This window comes from Cibotium barometz, chromosome 44 (assembly GCF_041138505.1).
Source record: "Cibotium barometz isolate CiBa-2024 chromosome 44, ASM4113850v1, whole genome shotgun sequence".
Classification (NCBI taxonomy): domain Eukaryota; kingdom Viridiplantae; phylum Streptophyta; class Polypodiopsida; order Cyatheales; family Cibotiaceae; genus Cibotium; species Cibotium barometz.
In genome coordinates, this window is record NC_141089.1 from 45541719 (window position 1) to 45565248 (window position 23530).

The following is a 23530-nucleotide window of genomic DNA, read 5'->3' on the forward strand; positions in this document are numbered from 1 at the left end:
ATCCCCTCCTTCAAATCTATGGAGTTGTACACGAGAGAGAGAGAGAGAGAGAGAGAGAGAGAGAGAGAGAGAGAGATTATCTGATTTTCTCCCTCCGTTGCTTTTAATATGCAGAGTTGTACAAGAGAGAGAGAAAGAAAGAAGGTCTATTAAAGTCTACAAAAGACCAAAAGGGCCTATGAAACCATGAATAGTACAATGATACCATGGGTATACAGTGCCATGGAAAAACTAAAGAAGGATGTTAAACTGAAAATTTAAGCATGACTCTATAAGGTTATTGTGGCAAATGTGGCTATAGGCACTTTTATATATGATCTTCCGAGCACTTGCAAAATGCCACATTATTCACGCACTGAACACATAGGCTACCAAACGTTGATATCAAAAGCACATGGACCCTCAATGAGTGTCTTGCACAGCGTAACAAAATTGCATTGAGCATGACTAGGGCACTAACATTACATGGTGCAGCATTAGGCACAAAAAGTTGTTGTGTAGGAGCTATCCAAACTCTATTGGGAGGTGTCATTTTTGAGTGCCAATTTCAAATTAAAGTACATTTGCATAGTGAAGGCGAATTGAATGACAACCATATTGTTGGGTTGCTTTGTGAGAGGTGTCATTTTTTGAATAATTAATGGAAAGGGCTAGAGTTTGACACTTTTTAGCGAATCACAAAAAGACTCAATCAAAGCCTAGTTATTGAACACGAGCAAGGCATTAATCAGTAATTTAATTAAGCCTAAATTAACAATGAAGTAAGGAGTAAGGATCCAATTTTAACCGAATTTATTCTTTAGAGCAAGCATCTAAGTAGGGTTACTTTTACAAGCAGTTCATGTTCTAGATTAAACTTCAATTACGACCTTAATTAAGCACAAATTTTACACTTAATCGTTATGTCGATTAAGCCAAACCACACAAAAAAGGAACCTGCAGAATTATTGGGCTCAGATCTGATAGCCCAACTAGTAGAGAGAGAGAGAGAGAGAGAGAGAGATGGGCGAGCCGCCTGCCGCCGTCTCCAGGAAGGCCTCATTCTTTGCTTGTTACCTCTTGTGCTCGCAAAACCCTCGCTGTAAGGGCCGCACCTACATCGGGTATGTGTTTTTAAAACAATGAAAATCATGATCTGTTTGTTCATCCCTACCAAATAATGCTTGAATTTTTTGGTATTATATCATTCTGTCCATAGTGGGTTTCTCCTACATGTTCAGCCAAGTGGGGTGATGCTCATTGGCCACTCCCATGCATTAGTGGGTGTTCCACATCATAATTGACTTTTTGCTTCATGTTACCGGCAGGCACAAGAGAGAAGGGATTGCTAACTGGGTTCAATTGAGGTCCAGTTGAGCTTAGTAGGGTCCGAATTGAGTATAGTTGAGGTCTATTTGGGTCCAGTTTAGGTCTAATTGGGCCACGGGTGTCTATACTCACATAGGAGATGATGCCTAAATTTGCAAAAGCAAGTAAGTTAGACCTATTTTTTGTTACCCTTCACATGGGCGCCAACACATGCAACACTGCACTAGAAAAATGGGGGCCTTTTTCTCTTGGTCGACCCTCCTCCGCTTGGGCATGGTGATGGGGAGGCCTTCTTGTAGAGCAAGCAGAACAAGGCACTGCACATGCAACCAGAACAGAGCTGTTGGGTGGCAGTCGCAGATAGGGCAGTGGAGTAGCTGCACTAGCAAAATGGGGAGCCTTTCTTGTAGAAGTGGATGCCAATGCACCTCACCCACCACCTTGCCGATGAGTGAGTGCCAAGGATTAAGTGTGGCCACCCTCTTGGGCATCCATTCTCATTGATGAGTGGGATGCCCATCTAATGGGTTGTCTCCCCACTAGTGCATCAGTGAGTAGTTAATTTCTTGTGCTTATTGTTAATCTCAATCAATCAATTTTCTCATAGTCAGCATGTTACACCTTAGGAGCGATCTTGACGTGCTTATGGTACCGAGCACCATTTGACAACGGGTAGGACCTAATGCTATGGGAAGCTTCCCTCAATACGTAGCCACACTTCTTGGTCTCCGGCAAGGGATGTGTGTTTGAACTATCTGAATCAATCTAGTATTGATCTGTCTTTACAGGTGGAAAGTATGGTTCAAATTCTCGTTTTTACATTCAGTCTGTTTTTCTCTAATAATTTCTAGTCCACACCTAATCTACTTTGCAAGTACACAATAGAAGAGATCAGATTTGACCTAAATTAATGTTCTTGTACACAATGATTGACACAAATCGTAAATCAGATTTGAGTCATGAATGCTTTTCATAAACTAATGATGCATGACTATAAACGTTGATGTTGATGTCATGCTATCTTGCAAGCATTGTTTCCCATGATGCGCTTGATTGTTGTTGCCCATACGCTAGCTGCAGTAGGTTTGTCTCTAAAATTTAAATAGCATCTGATATGCTGGTCGAATGCTTGTCGGCCAGCTCTTTTTAGACCCAAACATATTATCAGAAATGTCATAACAAGTTTATATTGTACCCAATATATGTCTCGGTCATTGGTGCATGTTATGGGCACTTATGAGTGCCTATTTGGTGGGCTTGCCCCAAAATATTCCAATTCTACCCTTTAGGCAGCTGCAGCTATAGGTCATGCATCAACATTAAGGCATGCACGTGACATCCCCTCTTGCTAAACTTGGAGCACTGGGGTGGATGCACCTTTGCTCCATCATTGGTTCAGTCCAACTGAAATGTCTGCGCCAAACTTTCTAGCCTGGTCTCCAATGGGAATCTTTGGAACCACTGGCGTGGGTGACTCCTCTGAAACTTTTGCCATGAGAACTCAGAGAGGTAAACTTGAGCCTCAGCCCGCTGGTTTTGGATTAGTGTTGGCTTTGTAGATTTGGAAATATGCACCTGTTGGTTGACCTTGATATGTGGATCTGAGGTTGTCCTTGGTGTCACTGGTAAACCACTGGTCCAGTTTTGGTTTTACCGGATCTTCATAAACCTTTTGTGGTACAGTGTGATGCATGCGGGAATAGCATTGGAGCTGTTCTTATGCAAGATGGACATGTTATTGCTTATGAGAGTAGAACTTTGTCACCAGCAGAAAGGAATCTACAAGTATATGAGAAGGAGCTTCTTGTGATTATTCATGCTCTTTCTACTTGGAAGCATTATCTTCTTGGGGCTGATTTCATTGTTCAGAGTGATCATCAGACTCTTCGCTATTTCCTTACCCAAACGAAGCTTTCAAAGACGCATATGAGATGGGCAAACTTTTTGTCCATGTTTCACTTCAGATTGTTCATGTGGATGGCAAAAGAATGTGGTAGCGGATGCCTTGTCTAGGAAACCACATGTGGCCGCCGTCTCCATTATCTTTCATCATGAACCTGATGATACGCTCATGACTCAGATTTTGTGCAGATTTTTGATCATTTGACTGAAGGAGAGCGAGTTGATCATTATTCTCTCAAGGAAAGATTTTTGATGATGCATGACAAATTGTGTGTCACATCTCAATTGAGGCAGAAGGTTTTGATAGAATGCCATGCTCCACCTTATGTAGGCCATCGTGGTATTGAGGCTACAGTGAAGGCTTTGGAGGCATTCTTTTATTGGCCTACTATGCGTAGGGATGCTGATGCTTTTGTTCGTGATTGTATCATTTGTCAGAAGGTGAAGTATGATCGTCAAAAGACACCTGGGTTACTTCATCCTTTGCCTATTCTAGATAGACCGTGGGAGAGTATTGCTATGGATTTTATCTTTGATCTTCCTAGGACAAAGAGTGGGAATGATGGCATCTGGACTATCGTAGATCGTTTCAGCAAGCAGGCCCACTTCATTCCAGTTAGGAAGAAGATAAATGCAGAGCAAATGGTGAGGATATTTTTGATGAATGTCTTCAAATACCATGGGATGCCCACATCTATTGTCAGTGACTGAGATCCTCGAATGACAAGTTTATTTTGGTGAGCATTGTTCGAGAACATGAAGACTTCGTTGAAGTTCTCATCGTCTTTTCATCCACAAACAGATGGGCAATCGGAAATTGCCAACTCAGTTGTATTGGATCTTCTAAAGTGTTATGTTTCGGATCATAAGGAACGGTGGGAAAAGTATCTTCGTTTGGTGGAGTTTGCTTATAACAACACCATTCACACTTCGACAGGTAAGGCACCTTTTGAGATTGTGGAAGGCGGGAAGAAAGTACCTCCGATCCTATATACAAAAGATAAGATCTTCGAGGCAGATCGTTTTGTGGAGAATATGGACGAGGCTTACAAAAAGGTCAAAGTGGCTCTTCAAACTCAAGAGAAACAGAGGAAAGCAGCAAATCTTCACTGTCGATCATTGGTTCTTGATTTGGGTGATTGGGTGCTTTTGAGATTTGAGAAGGCTAGACTCAGGAAAATGAAGGGTAAACAGAGTTTATATCCTAAATTGAGTATGCGGTACTATGGGCCTTTTCAGGTGATTGAGAAGATGAGTGATGTTTCTTATCGTCTTCAGTTACCGGATCATTGGAGGATTCATAATGCATTCCATGTGAGTCTTCTTAGACCTTTCAGAGGTGAGGTGTCTACAGATCAGGTTGATGAGACACAACTAGAGGTAGAGAACTTGATGAGATTCTTCAACCGGAACAGATTTTGGCACATAAAGAAAGAAAAGTCAGAGGAAAAGTCTCACGTCGGTATTTAGTGAAGTTTGTGAACTATTCACCTATGGATTCGAAGTGGATGGAGGAGGGTGACTTGGCAGATTCACCGAGGATACTACAACTTTGCCTTGAGGCTTTTGGTTTGAAGCCTACCTTAGAAAGTGCTTCAACTGGTTCAGCTGTGGATTCTGGAGTACTACCTGTTACTAAAGAGGGGGGTGACTCCGCTCCTTTGTCACAGAGTTCACTTGGATGAGATTTGGAAGTCGCTTGGTGTTCTTATCAGTACACCCGAGATACTGAACTGACAGTATATCTGCCTATGGGATTTCTATGATATATGTGTACTAGTCACATGGTTTGATTCATGGATATACGAATCCTTCAGAGAATGGGGACGCCTATTCTAAACTTTCGTTGATATGCATCAGTGTTTACTCATGTTCATGATGTACTGCTGATTGTGGGTCCTATGGGATGGCCATGAGCAGAGCAGGTAAAGCATCTAGGGGGACATGACTCACGAGATGGATGCTCTTGATTTATGTTATTCAGATGTTCTGTTTCAGTTGGCAGGACATAGTTTTCTCGTTGCTCTCTTAGGTTCTGTTTCAGTTGGCAGAACCTTTGAATGAACAATTGAGGACGATTGCTTTGTTTTAAGAGGGGGGTATGTTACAGGACTGAGTATTTTACCTCTTTTCCTAAGCATTGCAATTATGTTTTAAGCATGTTAAGCATTCACTAATCATGTTTAATCCTGTATATGCATGTGTAAGTTTGTACACGTGTGGATGCAGATACATGTTTGGTGTGTGTGTGTACACGTGTGCATGCTCATGTGCATGTATATGTGTGTTTCTCTTACCTTGTTGCAGGTGTACCTTCTCTCTCTCAAGGTGGCTCTGACACGTGGCACTGGTACAGGTAGCTTACGTGGCACTGGCTGCAAGAGCTGACGTGGTTGGCTGCAGGTGAAGACAAGGCACAGGCGGCTGATGTGGCACAGTCTGGCGGGACTGCAGGCACTAACACGTAGCTAAGGCCGGGCACTGGCACGTGGCTGATGTGGTTGGGCTGACATGGCTAGCTGCAAGCGCTGCCGAGTCTGTAGCAGGGCAGCAGAGGCGAAGCGCAAGGCACCGTGTAGCAAGCGCAAGGCGGGCAGCAGCGAAGCGTGGGCGCTGGCCAGCAAAACGCGCAGGAAAAATGAAAGCGATGAAAAGCGCCCGGCAGCCCAAACACAAAAAATAAATAAATAAAAAATCAGCGTGGGATTTTTCGAAAATGCCAAGCGCCGTGTTTTTCTTTTATTAAAAAAGAAAGAGAGAAAAAAAGAGCTATTCGATAGTCTTTTTGAAAAAGCCTTTGTAATAGATTTTTCTAAGGGGGAAAAGCATAGCTTTTCACCCCTCAAACTTGTATAAATAAGGGGCCAAGGCTCTTGTATCCCACAACACATCTTGGGTGAAAGCTAGAAGGAGATCTCCTCTACTTGGAGCAAGGGGATTTCTTCTTGGGAATTGTACAAGGGCTACGCCGACTTCGAGTTATAAATAAATAGCTGCGGGGGCACCACGCTTTGGGGCCAATTGGTCTTTTGTGCATGAGCACTCTAGCTCCACTTATTTATTTTCTTCTTCTTCCAAATTTATTATTCCAGTTCGTAAAGCGATTAAAGTGTGATTAAGTGTGTTCACCGCCCGTCAAGGTTCTGAAGGTCGGTTTCAATGACTGGGACTTAAGTTTCACGGACACTTCTAGAAGCTAGTTTCCAAGAATTGGAGACTATGCTAAGTTTAAGTTCCTCTTATCATTGTGATTCCGATGGGCAAACAAAAAGGGTGAATCAAGTTCATTCACCTATTGGTTACAATCCGTTTATGCTGATGTACGGATATCAACCTAGATCTCTGATAACAATGAGTTTTAAGGGCATTAAGACTAATGTGGCTAGAGATTTCTTAGCTAATATGTAGGAGATGTTAGTCAATGCATGGGATGCTATCAATAGTGCTAAGGACAGAGCACGGTTTTATACTGAGAGTACCCAAGAGTTTTGAGATGTTAGGGACATGATAAGGTTGGGAAATTATCCCCTAGGTCCTATGGACCTTACTGAATTTTGAAAAGGATTGGTGAGGTGGCCTATAAGCTAGTAGTACCTCCTAATGTGCGAGTTCATCTAATTTTCCATGTGAGTGACTCAAGGAGAAACTTGGGGGCTGGGGATAACATTGTTACTCCTTAGGATCTTGTTGAGATAGAGGATTTGTATGGTGTTCCACATGAACCGGAGAAGGTGGTTGATTGTAGGGAGAGGCAGCTTAGGAATTGTAACATCAATTCTTTGACTTCATTTATGAGTAAATGTCTTACGAGGGGAAGTATGTTGTCACATGCACAACATGTGGACATGCTTAATCCCCGGTTTTAAGTTGTGATTAGGCACCTTTTTGGGGCAATAAACAGCTAGGATTAAAGGTAGGCCTTTTACCCAAGGTAGTCAAAAGAAGCTGGAGGACATAATTGGGCATTTTGGCATTTATTTGTCCAAGGACCTGGCTGACAACAGTCCATCTGGCTGACTACAGCATAGGGGTGTTTTGGAGCCTATGAATAGGCAAGTTCAGTTTCTTTTGCATTCATTTGATCCCTGATAGGTGGGACAGGTCTTAGGCTTAGGTATTTCCCCTTCAGAGGCCATGTTGACTAGGATCTATGTACATCTTGATACATATCCACAGAAAACATTGTTACAGCAACATCTCTCTCTCTTCTCTGTGTACATCATTGTGTTTTGCGTAGTTCATTATACGAGTAGTTTCTTCCGCATGTTACATTGGTATGAGAGCCTGGTGGAAGTCCTAGAGGTACTGAATTGCTGCAGATTTGGAAGATGCACAGTACAAAGGTGGCTATTTTTGGGTCCAAACAGAAAAATGCAGCCAAGTTGTTCTTCGACATCAGGTGTTGGGTATCATGGGGTATGAAGCCCCCAAATGCTCGGCAGCCATGGTACAAGGATGAGGGGAGGAACAAGGGGTTCAGGTTTCTAGGAAGGGATCTAGCTCGTAGCCCAAGAAAGGTACAAGTTTTCAGCCCAAGGAGGGGACAAGAAGAACAGATACACATTTCTCAACGCAGAAAAGAGCTTTAGAGATTGGAGCACTTCAAGGTTGCAGTAGAAGGTTTTCAAGACAAGATCCAAGTGGTCAAGAGTGCCTCAAGTTTTGGAAGCAGGATGCCAAGGATGGAGTCCGCATGTAGTAAAGGGATGATTAGTTGGATTCCCATCATCAAGAGGGGATGTCACATGTATAACATGTGGACATGCTTAATCCCCAGTTTTAGGCTTTTGGGGCAATAAACAGCCCGGATTAAAGGTAGGTATTTTATCTAAGGTAGTCAAAAGAAGCTGGAGGACATAACTAGGTATTTTGTCCAAGGACCTGGTGGACATTAATCCATCTGGCCGACTGTAGCATATGGGGTATTTTGGATAGGCAAGTCCAGTTCCTTTTGTGTTCATCTGATCCCTTATAGGTGGGACAGGTCTTAGTCTTAGGTGTTGTTGGCTAGGATCTATGTACATTTTGATATGGATATACAGAAAACACTGTTACAACAAAGTCTCTCTGGTTCTTAATACATGCAGTTTCGTCAGCATGTTACATATGTTACATACATGATGCTAATCCTCGAGGCATGCTTGAGATCATTGAAGGATTGCTCAGCTTCCGAAGACCACTGAAGTTTGTCCAGCTTTGTCAGTTCTGTCAAAGGGGCAGCAATCTCCGAAAATCTATGCACCTTGTTGTGATAAAAGTTAGCAAGTCCCAAGAAAGATCGAACATCTGAAATGGTGAGAGGCAAAGGCCAATCCACAATTGCCTGAATCTTCTTAGGATCTACTGCAATCCCATTAGTAGAAATGATGTGACCAAGATATTCCACATGGTTTTTGAAAAATTCGCTCTTCTTTTTGTTGATGTACAGCACATTGTTGCGTAGTACTTCAAAGACTATCTGTAAATGCTCTTTGTGATCGACCATAGATCGGCTAAAAACCAGAATATCATCAAGGTAAACGATCACGAACTTGTCCAAGTATGGCCCAAAAATTTCATTCATCAGAGTCATGAAAGTGGCCGGGGCATTGGTTAACCCAAAAGGTATGACCAAGAATTCATAATGGCCATATTTTGTCCGAAAGGCTGTCTTGTATTCATCACCATTACGGATACGAATTTGATGATAGCCAGACTTTAAATCAATCTTGGAAAACACCTTAGCACCAAGCAGTTGGTCGAACAACTCATCGATGCGAGGTAAAGGAAATTTGTTCTTGATTGTCAGCTTGTTGAGAGCACGGTAATCAATGCAAAGCCGCATTGATCCATCCTTCTTCTTGACAAGTAAAACCGAGGCTCCGAAGGGACTTTTGCTGGGACGAATGTGACCTTTGTCCAGCAACTCCTGTAATTGCTTTTGTATCTCCTGAGATTCAGAGTAAGAAACACGTTATGGAGTTCGGGTTGGAGGAGGTTGACCTGGGATAAGATCAATCGGGTGATCCACAGGACGACGAGGAGGCAATGTCATCGGAAGATCATTCGAAAACAAATCCTGAAAAGGCCTGAAGAAGGGTTGCTCCAAGTAAGCAGTTGTTGATGACGAGGCTTGAGATTGCTCACTGGTTTCTGCTTCAATCTCCCGTAACATGACCAGGGATGTTGTACAGTCACGTTTGCGGACGAGACGTTTGACTTGCAGGGCAGAAACAACGGTGATGGGTTTGGCACTGAAAAGGCCATGAAGTTCCAGCTCTCGACCATCATGATATAATTGGATTGAATGGGAACGAAAGCTGATCACCGGATCATATCGATACAACCAAGATTGTCCCAATATCATGTCATAATGTGACAACGGCATTACTGAAAAATTAAGGTGATCCTGGTAATCTTGAATCTGGAACTGGAGCTGTTGCACCTTTTGGTTACAATTAAGGAAGGAACCATCAGCAAGCTCGACTTGAAAAGCATCCACAAAATGTCGGGTCTGTAGGCGAAGCCTGTGAACCAAAGAAGTGCCCACAAAATTAGTGGAACAGCCACTGTCCACCAGCACATTGATGGGATGGTCGCCAATGAAGCCAAGCATGAAAATTCGCATTTGCAGGCTCAAAAGCCTTGCGAAGAGCACGTCGGAATTTATCCCATGTTGGAGTAGACTTGCCATCTGCAATCCTGCGTTGCCACCGAAGGAAGGCGGTATCTTTCAAGAGGGTACTGGCCAATGCCACCTTTTTGTTCTCGGGCAATTCGGTATTTGAGAAATAAACCTCCATTTTGTAGAGCTAGTGATCGATTAACCGCTTATCGCAGCGGCCATTGTAGGGCTCAGGTAACTTGATGTCCATCTTTCGTGTTTGTGCTGTGGTCATTAATTTATATAAAAGTTTAAGTTCAACATTGTCTAGCTCGGCAGTCGGATCGGGAGGAGTTAAGGGATCGTCCTGCTAGCCCACCGAGGATGATGATGATGATGATTGTGGAGAACGCGAACGATGCGCTCGCTGTGACTTCCTGGATCCCTCGCGCTGATGTTGGTGCCGTTGTTGCATATCTTCCATTTGTGATCTCATTGATGCCATACCGTCGAAAAAGGCCTTTTGCAAGTCCTCCATCTGTTGTTGGAGAGTAGTCATCTGCAAGGCCTCCATCTGAGGATCGGCGGATGGCACGTTGTCGTGCGAAGTCGACATCTATAGAGTACTGTGGTGAAGCAGGAAAGGTCCACCCGAAATGTAGAATGGAAGGAACAGTTGCTGGAGAGGCAGTAACAGGATCCTCGTACGCGAAGTCGGGGTCTTCCACTTCTTCGGGATCGTCCTCGGAAGTTATTACATCGGCGTCCGCCAAAGAACTGGGAAAGGAGATAATGGAGTATAGTCGGGGATGAAGATCTCGTAGTAAAATGTCACAGGAGGGTGCGTGGAGGAGATATTTCGGAGGCCATCCACACTGCACTCTGGAAGAAAGTGTGCTAACTGCGGGTACCGTGACAGAAAATACTCGAAATGAGTAAGATGCAGTGGCTCGCAGGTGAGGAAAATAGTCCAAATCGCCCAAGTGTCGGGTTCGGTCACATGCGGGCTGCTGACATGAATGCGGTACACCTGAGAGGCCGGGGATGCTGGGATATGAGAGGCCGGAAGACTTGGAATCCACCCAGCATCGGCGAGAAGTGGCACTAATTCCGGAGTGAGGGCACGAGAAGGGCTGTGTTCGGGAAGAACAGCCTCGGGGATCTCGTCGATGTAACGCAGGTAAGAGATGTGCATGTCGGGTTCCTCCGGAAAGTTGTCCATGAAGCACGCACGTAGAGGGCGAGAGCACACAAAGTATGTGGTGTCGGCAAGGTCAGAAAAACCCACGAACAGCCCGGAAGAAAGGCGCCTAATTGCTGGAGAGAAGGAGGCGAGGAAGAACAAGGCGGCATGCTGACAGCCGGGGGCGGGTGGTGGTTTCCGATTCGCCCAAGGCGGCTGTTCACACCAACAAATCCCAAACGGACGCCCAGCGGGTTACGCACGCCTGTTGGGTTTGTTTGGGTTTTTTTTTTTTTTAAAGATCCACGTGGCAATGCACGTATTAATGTTGTGTATTGTTTTTTTTTTTTGAAGGTTGACGCTTCGAAGGCCGTCGCCGATTAGGAGGTGTGAAGGTGACGCTTCGAAGGGCTGAATCACCGACTGAAGGTGTGTCGCTTCGAACAGTGTGCCACCAGCAATGTGAAGAGTCGGCAGTTGCTGCATGTATCAAAGAGGCTCACGACCGGCAGCCACTCTCAGCAAGCAAGAGCGCACGTTGGCAGCAAACAAGGCGAAGAGAGGGGGGGACTCCATATTCAGCAGCGAAAGGGGCAGTTCCCGCCATGTTGCGAACGCCGAACACCACCGGTCAGCAGGGAGGGAGGGTATTCCGGAAATACTGCAGGGGGTCCCTCTCTGCTATACACACAATACGTGTGTATGGGTGTGAGACCTTGTGTGCTTGTTTACATTTCCTTGAGCAAGGATTCACGCCAAGTCCACCATCGCTCTGCTTCTTCCATACAACACTGAGAGGAGAGGTGGATGAGGGAGTGCCGCGGAGAGGGTAAGGGCTTCACAACCCACGGGTAGGAAAAAATTTGCTTTGATACCACTGTGAGGATTATGTTGTTAATCCTGCATATTGTGTACTAATTACTACTCTTAAGTAATTAACTTAGAACAAGAACCTTCAGAAGAACACTTGAGATAAGATTGAATTGACTTCTTGTGTGTTAAACTGATTACAATAGGTCTCTTATATAGGAGATGAAGAGACACATTTGAAGAGGCATGTCCTTTGACGAAAGGACATGACCTTAGACGAAAGGGTACAACTTTTAGGCTAAGGGATGTGTCTATTCGATGTAGAGGCACAACCATTCAAGGATACAACCATTCGTCGAAGGGATGTGGCTATTCGATGAAGAGGTACATCCTTTGACGAAGAGTCGCAACCAGTCGAGGGTAGGGGTTCCCTTTGGCTGGTTACTCTTTGCATCTGCATGTCATGGCCCTCTGAAAATGGAACAGCACAAGTGTGGGCATGGTGGTTGCTGAGTCAAAATATTGAATGATTCACATGGGGGGTGCCCGGACAGAGTTAATGATGTGTGGACATCCCTAGGTGTGAAGGGGGGAACTAGAACATTAAAATTTTAATGTTTTATTGAAGGTTGCCCCTAGGCCTTAGTGGCCCCTAGGGAACTTTAATAACAATTAAAGTTGGGGCCCTAGGATTATTATGGGGAGGGGGCCACTCCACTTTTGGAGTGTAAGCTTCTCTCTCCTCTCTCTCTCTCTTCTTTTTGGGAAAAAAGAAACGTGGAGCATACGTGCTCTTGTGGGGAAGCGTGGAAAAGCTAGAGAAGAGCAAGTCGGTTGCTGCAGGTTTTCTGGCTGCTATGTTCTCTGTGCAAACCAGTCGTACAGCCCTGTACGGACAGGCTGCAGAGCAGGTTTTCTCTTCTGGAACAAACTGCGCACAGTTTGCTGCGAGTACATCTGCTGAAGCTGGCGGCTATCACAGGTGGCTGCTGGTCCTGGTACAGGCCGTACAGCACTGTACGACTGCCGTACAGTGTACGGACAGTTCAGGTACAGCTGCGCTGGACAGTACAGTTGTTGGCGGCGCTGGACAGATCTGGAACAGGCTGGCTGCGTAGGTACAGTCGTGTACAGATACTGGCTGCAGGCGGCATATGCAAGGACAGCTTCTGGCACGTGTTCCGAGGCAGTACAGACTGGTACAGTGCTGTTTTTCAGGACTGTACAGACAGGTACAGCACTGAGGTGGATACAAGGAGGAGGGTACAGACAAGTACATACACACGTGTGAAACAGGGTTGTGGAAACAAGTGCCCGCAAGTACAGATTGGTACCGTTACTTCCTCCAGTGCAGATCCACGGGCTGATTTTGGTAAGCTCCGCATCTGTTCATCCATCTCTCTTTCTACTGCTTTATGTCTGTTTTGCAGATTTGAGCTATCTGGCCCCTTGTGAGAGGAGGGGTATGGCAGATTGACAAGGGTGGAGTCAGAGGTTGAACAGTACATGTATGTATGAGTTGAGATGTTGAATCATGTGCTTGAGTTATGCCAGATGTATGCTCATGGCTGCCTTGCTTAGTGGTCTTGGCTGATCAGAGGGAGGCACAGTGTGTTGCTTTGAGACACAGATCTGTGTGCGTGGATCCTTTGTGCTAAGAGGTATTGTGGGCCGTCAGATTGGACATACAGGTGTAATCTCTTGGCTGATTTTGGTTGTACTCAGCCTTTCATACCTTTGGAATTGAATAAAGAAATACCGCAAGGGGCGCCAAGCTTTGGGGCCAACAGGTGTCGCTTTGTTTTCAGATTTGGGCACTCTAGCCCCCAATCTTTTCTGTTTTCATATCTAGACTACAAGTGGATGGGTGACTGCTAGTCTACCGCACTCTGGTTTCTATCAGAGGCCGGTTTCAAGGTTCCGTTGCCGGGACCAATCATCAACTTTCTGAAGGGGGTGAGCTCGTGGTTGCCTCGAAGAAAGCCATCGCTGAAAATTCAACAAACATGTCTGATACAGAGGATGAGTACTTCTATCATGAAGAGGAAGAGCAAGAGACTTCTCCTGAGAGAAATGTATATGAGGATATTCATGCAGGAGAACAGGCTGCAGATGCTGAGCCTTATGAGGAAGTAACACAGCCAGAGGATGTACATGGTAAAGAGGATGATGATGCTCGGTTCAAAGATCGTTTGGCTAGTGTTATGGATGTATTTATGCAGCTCACACAGAGTGAGAGATTTGCTGAATTTATGAGATCCCGCACAGAGCCCGAGAAAAAGAAGAAGAAGGTTCGTTCTAAGAATCTTCCACAGGGTCATAGTGGAGCCATCCCACAGGAACCATCTCTTGGCCAGTTTCCGAACATGCAGCATGCTAATGGAGCAAACTCACAGAGTTCCTTCTTTGGACAGCCATCAATTCCTCAGCAGAACATGCATCCAGGTTATTTTGGTGGTGGCTCGGTGTTCCAATCTATGACTGGGGGTTACCCTCAGGGAGGCATGGGTATGCATGGGCCTTTTGGAGCTAATTTTCAGCCTGGTATGCAGGGGAATATGTATGGTGGTATGCAGTCCGGTATGCAAGGAAATATGTTTGGGGGCATGCAACCTGGAATGCAAGGCAATATGTTTGGTGGTATGCAGCCAGGTATGCATGGAATGTTTGGAAACATGGCTGGGATGTATGGTATGCCAGGTGTGGGAATGGGAAATGTCGACCCAATGATGGGCATGAATGTTGGGGGCAGCAATCTTGCGAAGCCGCTTCCATATGATAATCTAACGCCTATGGGAAAGGCGAAGGATTACAAGGAAGGGGGAGCTGCAGTGAAGTTTGATACATTCAGTGGGGCCAAAGATAAATTGAAAGCACTTACCTTTTTACAGCAGTTTGATGCTGCTTTTTCTGGTGGGAATTACACAGAGTCCTCTAAGGTGAGGAAAGCTGCCACTTTTCTCAAGGGCAATGCTTTGCAGTGGTGGTCTACTCTTCTTTTGCAGGGCATAGCACCCACTACATGGGTTCAATTTAAACAGGTTTTCTCTTCTGTATGGCTCACATCTACATTTGAGGTGGATGTTATGACTGCATGGCACAAATTGGATGCTTCAAAGTGTGAGAATTTGGAGGATTATAACAAGAAGTTTTGGGAAGCTTTACTCCCAGTGACTTCTTATCGTGCAGTGCCTTTGTCTGAGCAGGTAGAGAAGTATTGTTGTGGGCTGCCCAAGGAGGTGCGAGATTATTGTATCAAGACAAGAGTAACGAACATGTCACAGATGATTGAAAATGCTATGACAGCTAATGCGTTACTCACCGGAGGTTCATCTGGGTTTAAAGGCAGTAAGAACATGAGCAAGAAAGCTGAAAAATCTGGGCATGCTTCACGTGATGCTAAAGGGTCTTCAGAGACAAAGTATAAGAAGTTGCCAATGCCCAAGAGGACTTCTGAGGAAAGACAGGCTTTGAGAGATGCTCATAAGTGTTTTTATTGTATTGAAGAGGGGCATATGTCATTCAATTGTCCCAAAAGAAAGTCCCAAAAGGACTCTGACAATCAAGGAGAGCCCAAGTCCAAGAAACCAAAACCTTCTGCGGGCTTAGTTCCTGATCTTGTGGGGGAACAGCTAGGTGGTGAAGCAACAGAGTTGTGCAGGGCATGGGGCAAAGTGAGAGATCAGAATGCCTTGATCTTCTTTGACACAGGTGCTAGAGCCAACTTCATTTCACCAGATTTGGTTGGCCGATTGGGGATTCGCGCAGAGGAGATGGGGCCGTTACATGAGGCTAATATGGCTTGTCCAGGGTATGCAGAACCCGTTACTCCTATCATTGGGAAGCTTTGGCTTCATTTGCAGGGTTATGTGGACAGCGAAGAGTTCTTCATTATGCCTTTGGATGGCTGTGATGTTTTGTTGGGTATGCCATGGTGCCACAGAGTACATGCGGTGGTGGATACATATAATAGGAAAATCACTCTGACTCAGAGGGAAAGAACATGTATTGGATGTAAAACTCAAAGGGGGATCTGTTCCTATTGTATCCGCTTCGGCAATTTCATCAGTAATGAAAAAGCATCTTTCCGCGTACTTGATTTATGTAAAGGATGCACAAGATGATGAGTCTAAGTCTAATTTGTCAATGTTAGATAAGGGCAGGACTGATTTCTTATGTGGGTTTCAAGATTGTTTTTCCGAGTCATTGCCAGGAGAACTTCCTCCTGAGAGGCCAGAAGATCATGCCATTGATCTAATTCCTGGTAGTACTCCACCGAATAGACCGCTGTACCGTGTTAGTGCAGCCCAACAGGAAGAGATTATGAGTCAGGTGCAGGAGCTTTTGAATAAAGGGTTGATACAGCCTAGCTCATCACCCTTTTGCTCACCTGTGCTCTTAGTGCAGAAGAAGGATGGTTCTTGGCGCATGTGTATTGATTACAGGGCGTTGAACAAGAATACCATCAAGAATCGATTCCCCATACCGAGGATCGATGACATCTTGGACCGCTTACAGGGTTCCACAGTCTTTAGTCGTACTGACTTGAAAAGCGGGTATCATCAGATACGCATTAGACTCGAGGATGTGCATAAGACAGCATTCCGAACCACGTTTGGGTTGTATGAGTTCTTGGTTATGCCCTTTGGTTTGACAAATGCGCCTGCCACATTTAACAGAATGATGGACAGGATTTTCAGGCCTCATAGAGAGTTTGTGGGCACATTCTTTGATGATATGATTGTGCATTCACAAACTGAGGAAGAGCATAGAAGGCATTTGGCCATTGTGTTTGCAGAACTCAGAAACCATAGGCTGGTTGTTAATGGCAAGAAGAGTGAGTTCTTTTTGCAAGAGATACATTTCTTGGGGCATATTGTGTCTGCGCATGGAGTCCGTATGGATCCAGCAAAGGTGGAAGCAATTCTTAATTGGCCAGATTTGAGGACCGTGCATGATGTACGCAGCTTTCTAGGATTGTGTTCCTATTACAGGCGATACATACGGTACTTTGCTGAAATTGCTTCGTCTCTTCATGCTTTGACGAAGAAGGCAACTCCGTTTAGATGGGCTGATCGGGAAATTACAGCATTCAAAAAGCTCAAAGAAAAGCTTACTTCGGATCCAGTATTGGTGTTACCGGACCTCCGAAAGGCTTTTGTGGTCCAGTGTGATGCATGTGGAAGTAGCATTGGTGCAGTTCTCATGCAAGAGGGACATGTCATAGCCTATGAGAGTAGAATATTGCAAGATGCTGAGAAGCATTTACAGGTTTATGAGAAAGAGATGTTGGCTGTAATTCACGCTCTTTCTACATGGAAACACTACTTGCTTGGGACTGATTTCACTGTACAGACAGATCATCAAACCTTGCGTTATTTCCTCACGCAAACTAAGCTTTCAGAGAAGCATATGCGTTGGGCAAACTTTTTGTCAATGTTTCACTTCCAGATTGTGCATGTGGAAGGCAAAAAGAATGTAGTGGCAGATGCTTTGTCACGCAAGCCACAGGTCTCTGCAGTTTCACTTGCTTATCATCATGAGCTTGATGAAATGAAAGAGCAGTATGCCCATGATGAGGACTTTGAAAGGTTGTATGATCAGATGTCTGAGGGTCAGCGACATGAGCACTATACTCTCAGAGATGGGTTTTTATTGATGCATGGCAGACTGTGTGTTACCAGGCCATTGCGACTCAAGGTTATGATTGAAAGTCATGCTCCACCGTATGCAGGTCGAGGTATTGACGCCATGGTCAAAGCAGTGGAGACTTTCTTTTATTGGCCAACCTTGTTGATGCCTTTGTGAGGCAATGCATCGTATGTCAGAAGGTAAAGTTTGACCGTCAGAAGACACCAGGGTTATTACAGCCTTTACCTATTCCAGATAGACCTTGGGAGAGCATTGCCATGGATTTTCTATTTGATCTTCCACGGACACAAACGGGAAATGATGGCATCTGGACTATCATATGCAGGTTCAGTAAGCAGGCACATTTCATTCCTGTGCGTAAGACGATCAAAGTGGATCATATGGTGAAGTTGTTCATGGCGAACATCTTCAAGTATCATGGCTTGCCTACGTCTATCATTAGTGACCATGATCCACGGATGACGAGTTTGTTCTGGAGAGGGTTGTTTGACAACATGGGTACAACTCTCAAGTTTTCATCGTCATTTCATCCACAGACAGATGGTCAGTCCGAAGAGGCTAACTCTACAGTGTTGGATCTTCTCAAGTGTTATGTGTCAGAGCACAAGCAACAATGGGAAAAGTATCTTCCTTTGGTGGAGTTTGCATATAACAACACTGTACATAGCTTGACAGGCAAGGCGCCTTTTGAGATTGTGGAAGGAGGGAAGAAGGTACCACCCATTTTGCATACAAAGGATAAGATCTTTGAAGCTGATCAGTATGTGGAAAGTTTGGATGAAGCTTATCGGAGGGTTAAGTTGGCACTCCAGAAAACTCAGCAGAAGCAAAAGAAAGCCGCAGACCGTCACAGACGTGATGTACAGGGTGATTGGGTTCTTTTGCGCTTTGAAAAGACTAGACTCAAGAAGATGAAGGGTAAAGAGCGCTTATTCCCTAAATTGAGCATGCGTTATTATGTGCCTTTTCAGGCTTTGGAAAAGATTGGTGAGGTAGCCTATCGTTTGAAGCTACCAGATCACTGGAGGATTCACAATGCTTTTCACGTGAGTCTCCTTAGACCTTTCCGTGAGGATGTGCCTGAGGATGTATCAGATGAGGCTCAGCCGGAAGTTGAGGAACTTGATGAGGTTTTGATTCCAGAGCAGATACTGGCACATAAGGAAAGAAAGGTACGAGTAAAGTTTCCCGTCGCTATCTTGTGAAGTTCAAGAACTATTCACCGATGGATGCGAAGTGGATGGAGGAAGGTGACTTAACAGATTCACCTCAGGTTTTGCAGCTTTATCTCGATGCCTTTAAGTTAGAGCCGACTCTTGTTGTGGCTCATTCAGGTTCAGCAGAGCATGGGTCTGGAGTATTACCTGATGCTCAAGAGGGGGGTAGCACCTCGAACATTAAAATTTTAATGTTTTATTGAAGGTTGCCCCTAGGCCTTAGTGGCCCCTAGGGAACTTTATAACAATTAAAGTTGGGGTCCTAGGATTATTATGGGGAGGGGGCCACTCCACTTTTGGAGTGTAAGCTTCTCTCTCCTCTCTCTCTCTCTTCTTTTTGGGAAAAAAGAAACGTGGAGCATACGTGCTCTTGTGGGGAAGCGTGGAAAAGCTAGAGAAGAGTAAGTCGGCTGCTGCAGGTTTTCTGGCTGCTGTGTTCTCTGTGCAAACCAGCCGTACAGCCCTGTACGGACAGGTTGCAGAGCAGGTTTTCTCTTCTGGAACAAGCTGCGCATAGTTTGCTGCGAGTACATCTGCTGTTGCTGGCGGCTGTAAGCAGGCAACTATCACAGGTGGCTGCTGGTCTTGGTACAGGCCCGTACAGCACTGTACGACTGCCGTACAGTGTACGGACAGTTCAGGTACAGCTGCGCTGGACAGTACAGCTGTTGGCGGCGTTGGACAGATATGGAACAGGCTGGCTGCGCAGGTACAGTCATGTACAGATACTGGCTGCAGGCGGCATATGCAAGGACAGCTTCTGGCACGTGTTCCGAGGCAGTACAAACTGGTACAGTGCTGTTTTTCAGGACTGTACAGACAGGTACAGCACTGAGGTGGATACAAGGAGGAGGGTACAGACAAGTACATACACACGTGTGAAACAGGGTTGTGGAAACAAGTGCCCGCAAGTACAGATTGGTACCGTTACTTCTCCAGTGCAGATCCACGGGCTGATTTTGGTAAGCTCCGCATCTGTTCATCCATCTCTCTTTCTACTGCTATATGTCTGTTTTGCAGATTTGAGCTATCTGGCCCCTTGTGAGAGGAGGGGTATGGCAGATTGACAAGGGTGGAGACAGAGGTTGAACAGTACATGTATGTATGAGTTGAGATGTTGAATCATGTGCTTGAGTTATGCCAGATGTATGCTCATGGCTGCCCTGCTTTGTGGTCTTGGCTGATCAGAGGGAGGCACAGTGTGTTGCTTTGAGACACAGATCTGTGTGCGTGGATCCTCTGTGCTAAGAGGTATTGTGGACCGTCAGATTGGACATATAGGTGTAATCTCTTGGCTGATTTTGGTTGTACTCAGCCTTTCATACCTTTGGAATTGAATAAAGAAATACCGCAAGGGGCGCCAAGCTTTGGGGCCAACAGGTGTCGCTTTGTTTTCAGATTTGGGCACTCTAGCCCCCAATCTTTTCTGTTTTCATATCTAGACTACAAGTGGACGGGTGACTGCTAGTCTACCGCACTCTGGTTTCTATCAGAGGCCGGTTTCATCTGCAACAGGAATCAGCAATGAAGAGAGAATCTGATACATAAATACGTCACAATCGTGACATTAGTGGCCTAATTTGACAAGGTTATGGGGTCTGAGATTAGGAAAAGCAGACTGATACTGGCAGCTAAGGCTCGTAATTAATAAATCTATGAATACTAGCTATTTATGACTTGATGGTTATTTATAGCAACAATAGTCACTATATAAGTGAGGCGTGGGTTATTATCTTGAGAGACTAACAGTAGGTCAGTGCTTGGACCGAGAGTAGTCATACTCGTGTCATGGACATTGCAGATCATAGATAGTCTTGCCGAGGGCTTGTATGGGTAGGCACTGGTGGTGTGGCATGCTGGGGCTGACTGGCATGGATCTTTGTGGGAGTGAGTTTTAGCCCTTGGCTAGGTTTGCGGATGCAGGCCGAGGCTGGGTGGTGAGCTTGCCTCCACCCTTCTATTTGTTTGTACTAATGTTGTGTTTAGCCTATGATTTAGGTGATTTCATGGAAAGATCTTACAGCCTCTGAAAATTGACGGTTGGAGGGGGCCGAAAGGAAAGCCATAGGGCCCATGGACCACTGGGGGCCTTTGGAGGGGAAGGCTGTTGTCCCTAGCGGGAGCTCCAGCTCTCAAAGCACTCTGCACTCCATATCCTCTAGACGAGAAATATTTACACGAGAGAAATCTAGAAAGAAGCAAAAGAACTTTCTCAAATTTAGAGAGGAATTACGAATGGTTGAGAAGAGACTAAGCAACCACCCTACTAAGCAACTATCCTACTAAGAATAAAAATATGCATCCACCACAGGGAAATGAAATCCTGATTAGAACGTTCTCGAGGTTGATGTGGTGCCAGGGACAGTAGTATGTGTAGAGAAGATACCGATCTTTTTTTGGCCGTGTTCTCTCTGTTGCAGATTTAACATGATTACTGCGGGTTTTATGATGCAGGTTCACAGTTAATCCAAGGCGCCGCATCAGGCAACACAATGGAGAAATCACCTCTGGGGCATTTAGGACAAAAAAAAGGAGGCCATGGGAAATGATCCTCTGCCTTTATGGATTTCCGTCTCAAGTACATGCTCTACAGGTATCCAAGTGTAGGGATTTTTTTCAAAATCGAGTGTAAAGATCCATGCAGCATCCATATAATCTTCTTTGTCATGCAGACTTCAATGTATAAGAGTAGAATTTGTAAAAACACAATGAAGAGGTGGCTGGGCGTGTGTTGTCTTTACAGTTTGAATGGGCATGGCAACACCCGTTCAAATCGTTGGCGGTGAAGAAGGCAGCGTCTGCCCTCAAGCCTTTACGAGGAAGCCATGGAAAAGTCATGCTCTTGTACACTATGCTCAACTTACCTAAATGGAATAAGTATGATTATTAAACTAACCACGATTATTTTTAACTCAATAATTTATTAGGCAGGCCACTTTTTCATGATAAAGACAATGCAGTAAGACCAAACTTGTTTGTTTTCTTTGATTGCAGTCTTGCTCTCACCATCCACTTTGTTTCAACGAAGCATGTCGCTTTGACAAAAAAATGTTTAAATCTCCCCCACCAGATGCAAGTAAAAGTTGGGCCTCTAGAAGACCTTCCATGCTATGGATGCTCACGGTCAGAGTTGTCTGCCTCAGAAGATTATGAGAGTGAAGAAATGGAAGAAGGAGAAGACAGGGGTAACAGCAGTGATGATGACGTCGCCACCCAAAAATGTAAATCAAAGGAAAGAGAAAACCTTCAAGAGTGTGGCAAGGACAGCATAGATGTGGGATCTAATGGTTGTGAAGCAAGTATTGTGCATGCAAAAGAGGAAAGTACTCTATTGAAAAGGGGAGAGATTTCAATGTATGAGCTGAAGAAAAATGATCAGCCAAAGGCAAGACAAAAGGAGCCATCACGGCATGCCGCGTGTTGTGGCAGCTTTGTTGCAGAAAGGCCTAGTCTGCCCTTTGTGGAGTGCAAGAATCTCCCTCTTTCAGCTCAAATCAATAGCCCTGATGATAGTAATAACTCTCACTTGCATCTGATTAGGACGAGTGATGTGCGCTGTAACCGCTCACTTGCAGCCGATTTTGGTATTTCGACATTTTCGTCTTCACCTCTATCATTGGAATTGTTGGAAGCAAATGTGGAGACTGATTTTACAACTTCTAGCGAGGCCCTTCTGGTCAATCCTACTTCACCAGAGTCACATGAAGAGAATACACTTGCCAGACGCCAGAATACTATGGAAGAGTTATCAAAACTTTGTTGGACCCCCTCCAATGGTTTGGAAGCGAGTGCTGAGAGGATAACTGCAACGTTCAGTTCTAATGAACGTAGAGATGTTATCAGGAGTGCATTGAACTCCCCCTTACAAACACCTGCAGGCACTTCTTCAACACCATGCTTGCCTCAAACTGTGCTTGATAACAGTCTCAATATGAGTTTTTTGGGAAAGGTATCTACAAGCCCATCTCAGTGCCTAACTTCTCCCCCTTGTGCATCAAAAGGAAACTTTGCATCCCTGCAACATCTTCAGTCGTTCGATCCTATCAGCAGCTCTGCTGTACTAATTGCATCACCTACTGAAAAGGGGCAGCAATATGAAATAATTGACCTTACAGACTCACCTGTTGTACACTCATCATGTTGAAACAATGCCATGTTGCAAATCTGAATTTGCATGAAGTTTCATTGAAAAGTGTTTGGAGAATTATCTCAACTGAGTTGTATATTGACGGTTCAAGACCTCTTATTCCTTCTGCTTACAGCAGTCCTTGTGGGGATTGCAATATATTCTCCTGAAGTTTTTAGGTTTGTGCAATAAAGAATTCTTGGTCCCTAATAGTTCTTCTGCTTTGTCTTCAAATTTTGGAGTGCTTTCATAAAGATAAATTGAGTCTGTGCATGTTTAGGAATAATATCAGGTTACAAATACACTAACACATGGTTTGCCGCGCATTATGTCTGCTGTCAAAAAGTTTACTGTTTGTGTGCATTCTTGTGATGCCTTTGGTGACTATTTTTTTCTGGGACAGCATTTGGGGTACTAATAGGTAGCATTTTTATCCTTTTTTTGAGGGCTTGTGCAAAGATGGAGCTGTGTGGAGCTGCTTGGGGATAATATCAGTCATAATCCAATTACTTTTTTCTTCCATTTTTTGAGGGCTTGCGCACGATGGAGTGGTGTTAGTGTCTGCAGATTTGGGGATAATATCATTCTCAAATTATGTCTTGTCAAAAAGCTTATCATAAGTGGACATTGGTTAATGATGAGCAGCATTTGTATCCTTTGCATGTTGGCTTTTGCCTTGCACCCCTCTTGGCATATGGCTATGGGGCATGGGAATGATATTTCTCACATTAAGGGTCATATTGATAGGG

The 23530-nt window shown here is 44.7% G+C and overlaps 1 protein-coding gene across 1 annotated transcript; it reads left to right on the top strand.

The window, feature by feature from the left end:
- Positions 1-843: 843 nt before the first annotated feature.
- On the top strand, positions 844-22959 carry LOC147613345 (uncharacterized). Its single transcript, XM_086782651.1, has 4 exons — positions 844-1103; positions 21110-21248; positions 21399-21532; positions 21650-22959. The coding sequence occupies exons 1-4, from the start codon at positions 1003-1005 to the stop codon at positions 22797-22799; spliced, it is 1524 nt and encodes a 507-aa protein (XP_086638777.1). The 5' UTR covers positions 844-1002; the 3' UTR covers positions 22800-22959.
- Positions 22960-23530: the final 571 nt, after the last annotated feature.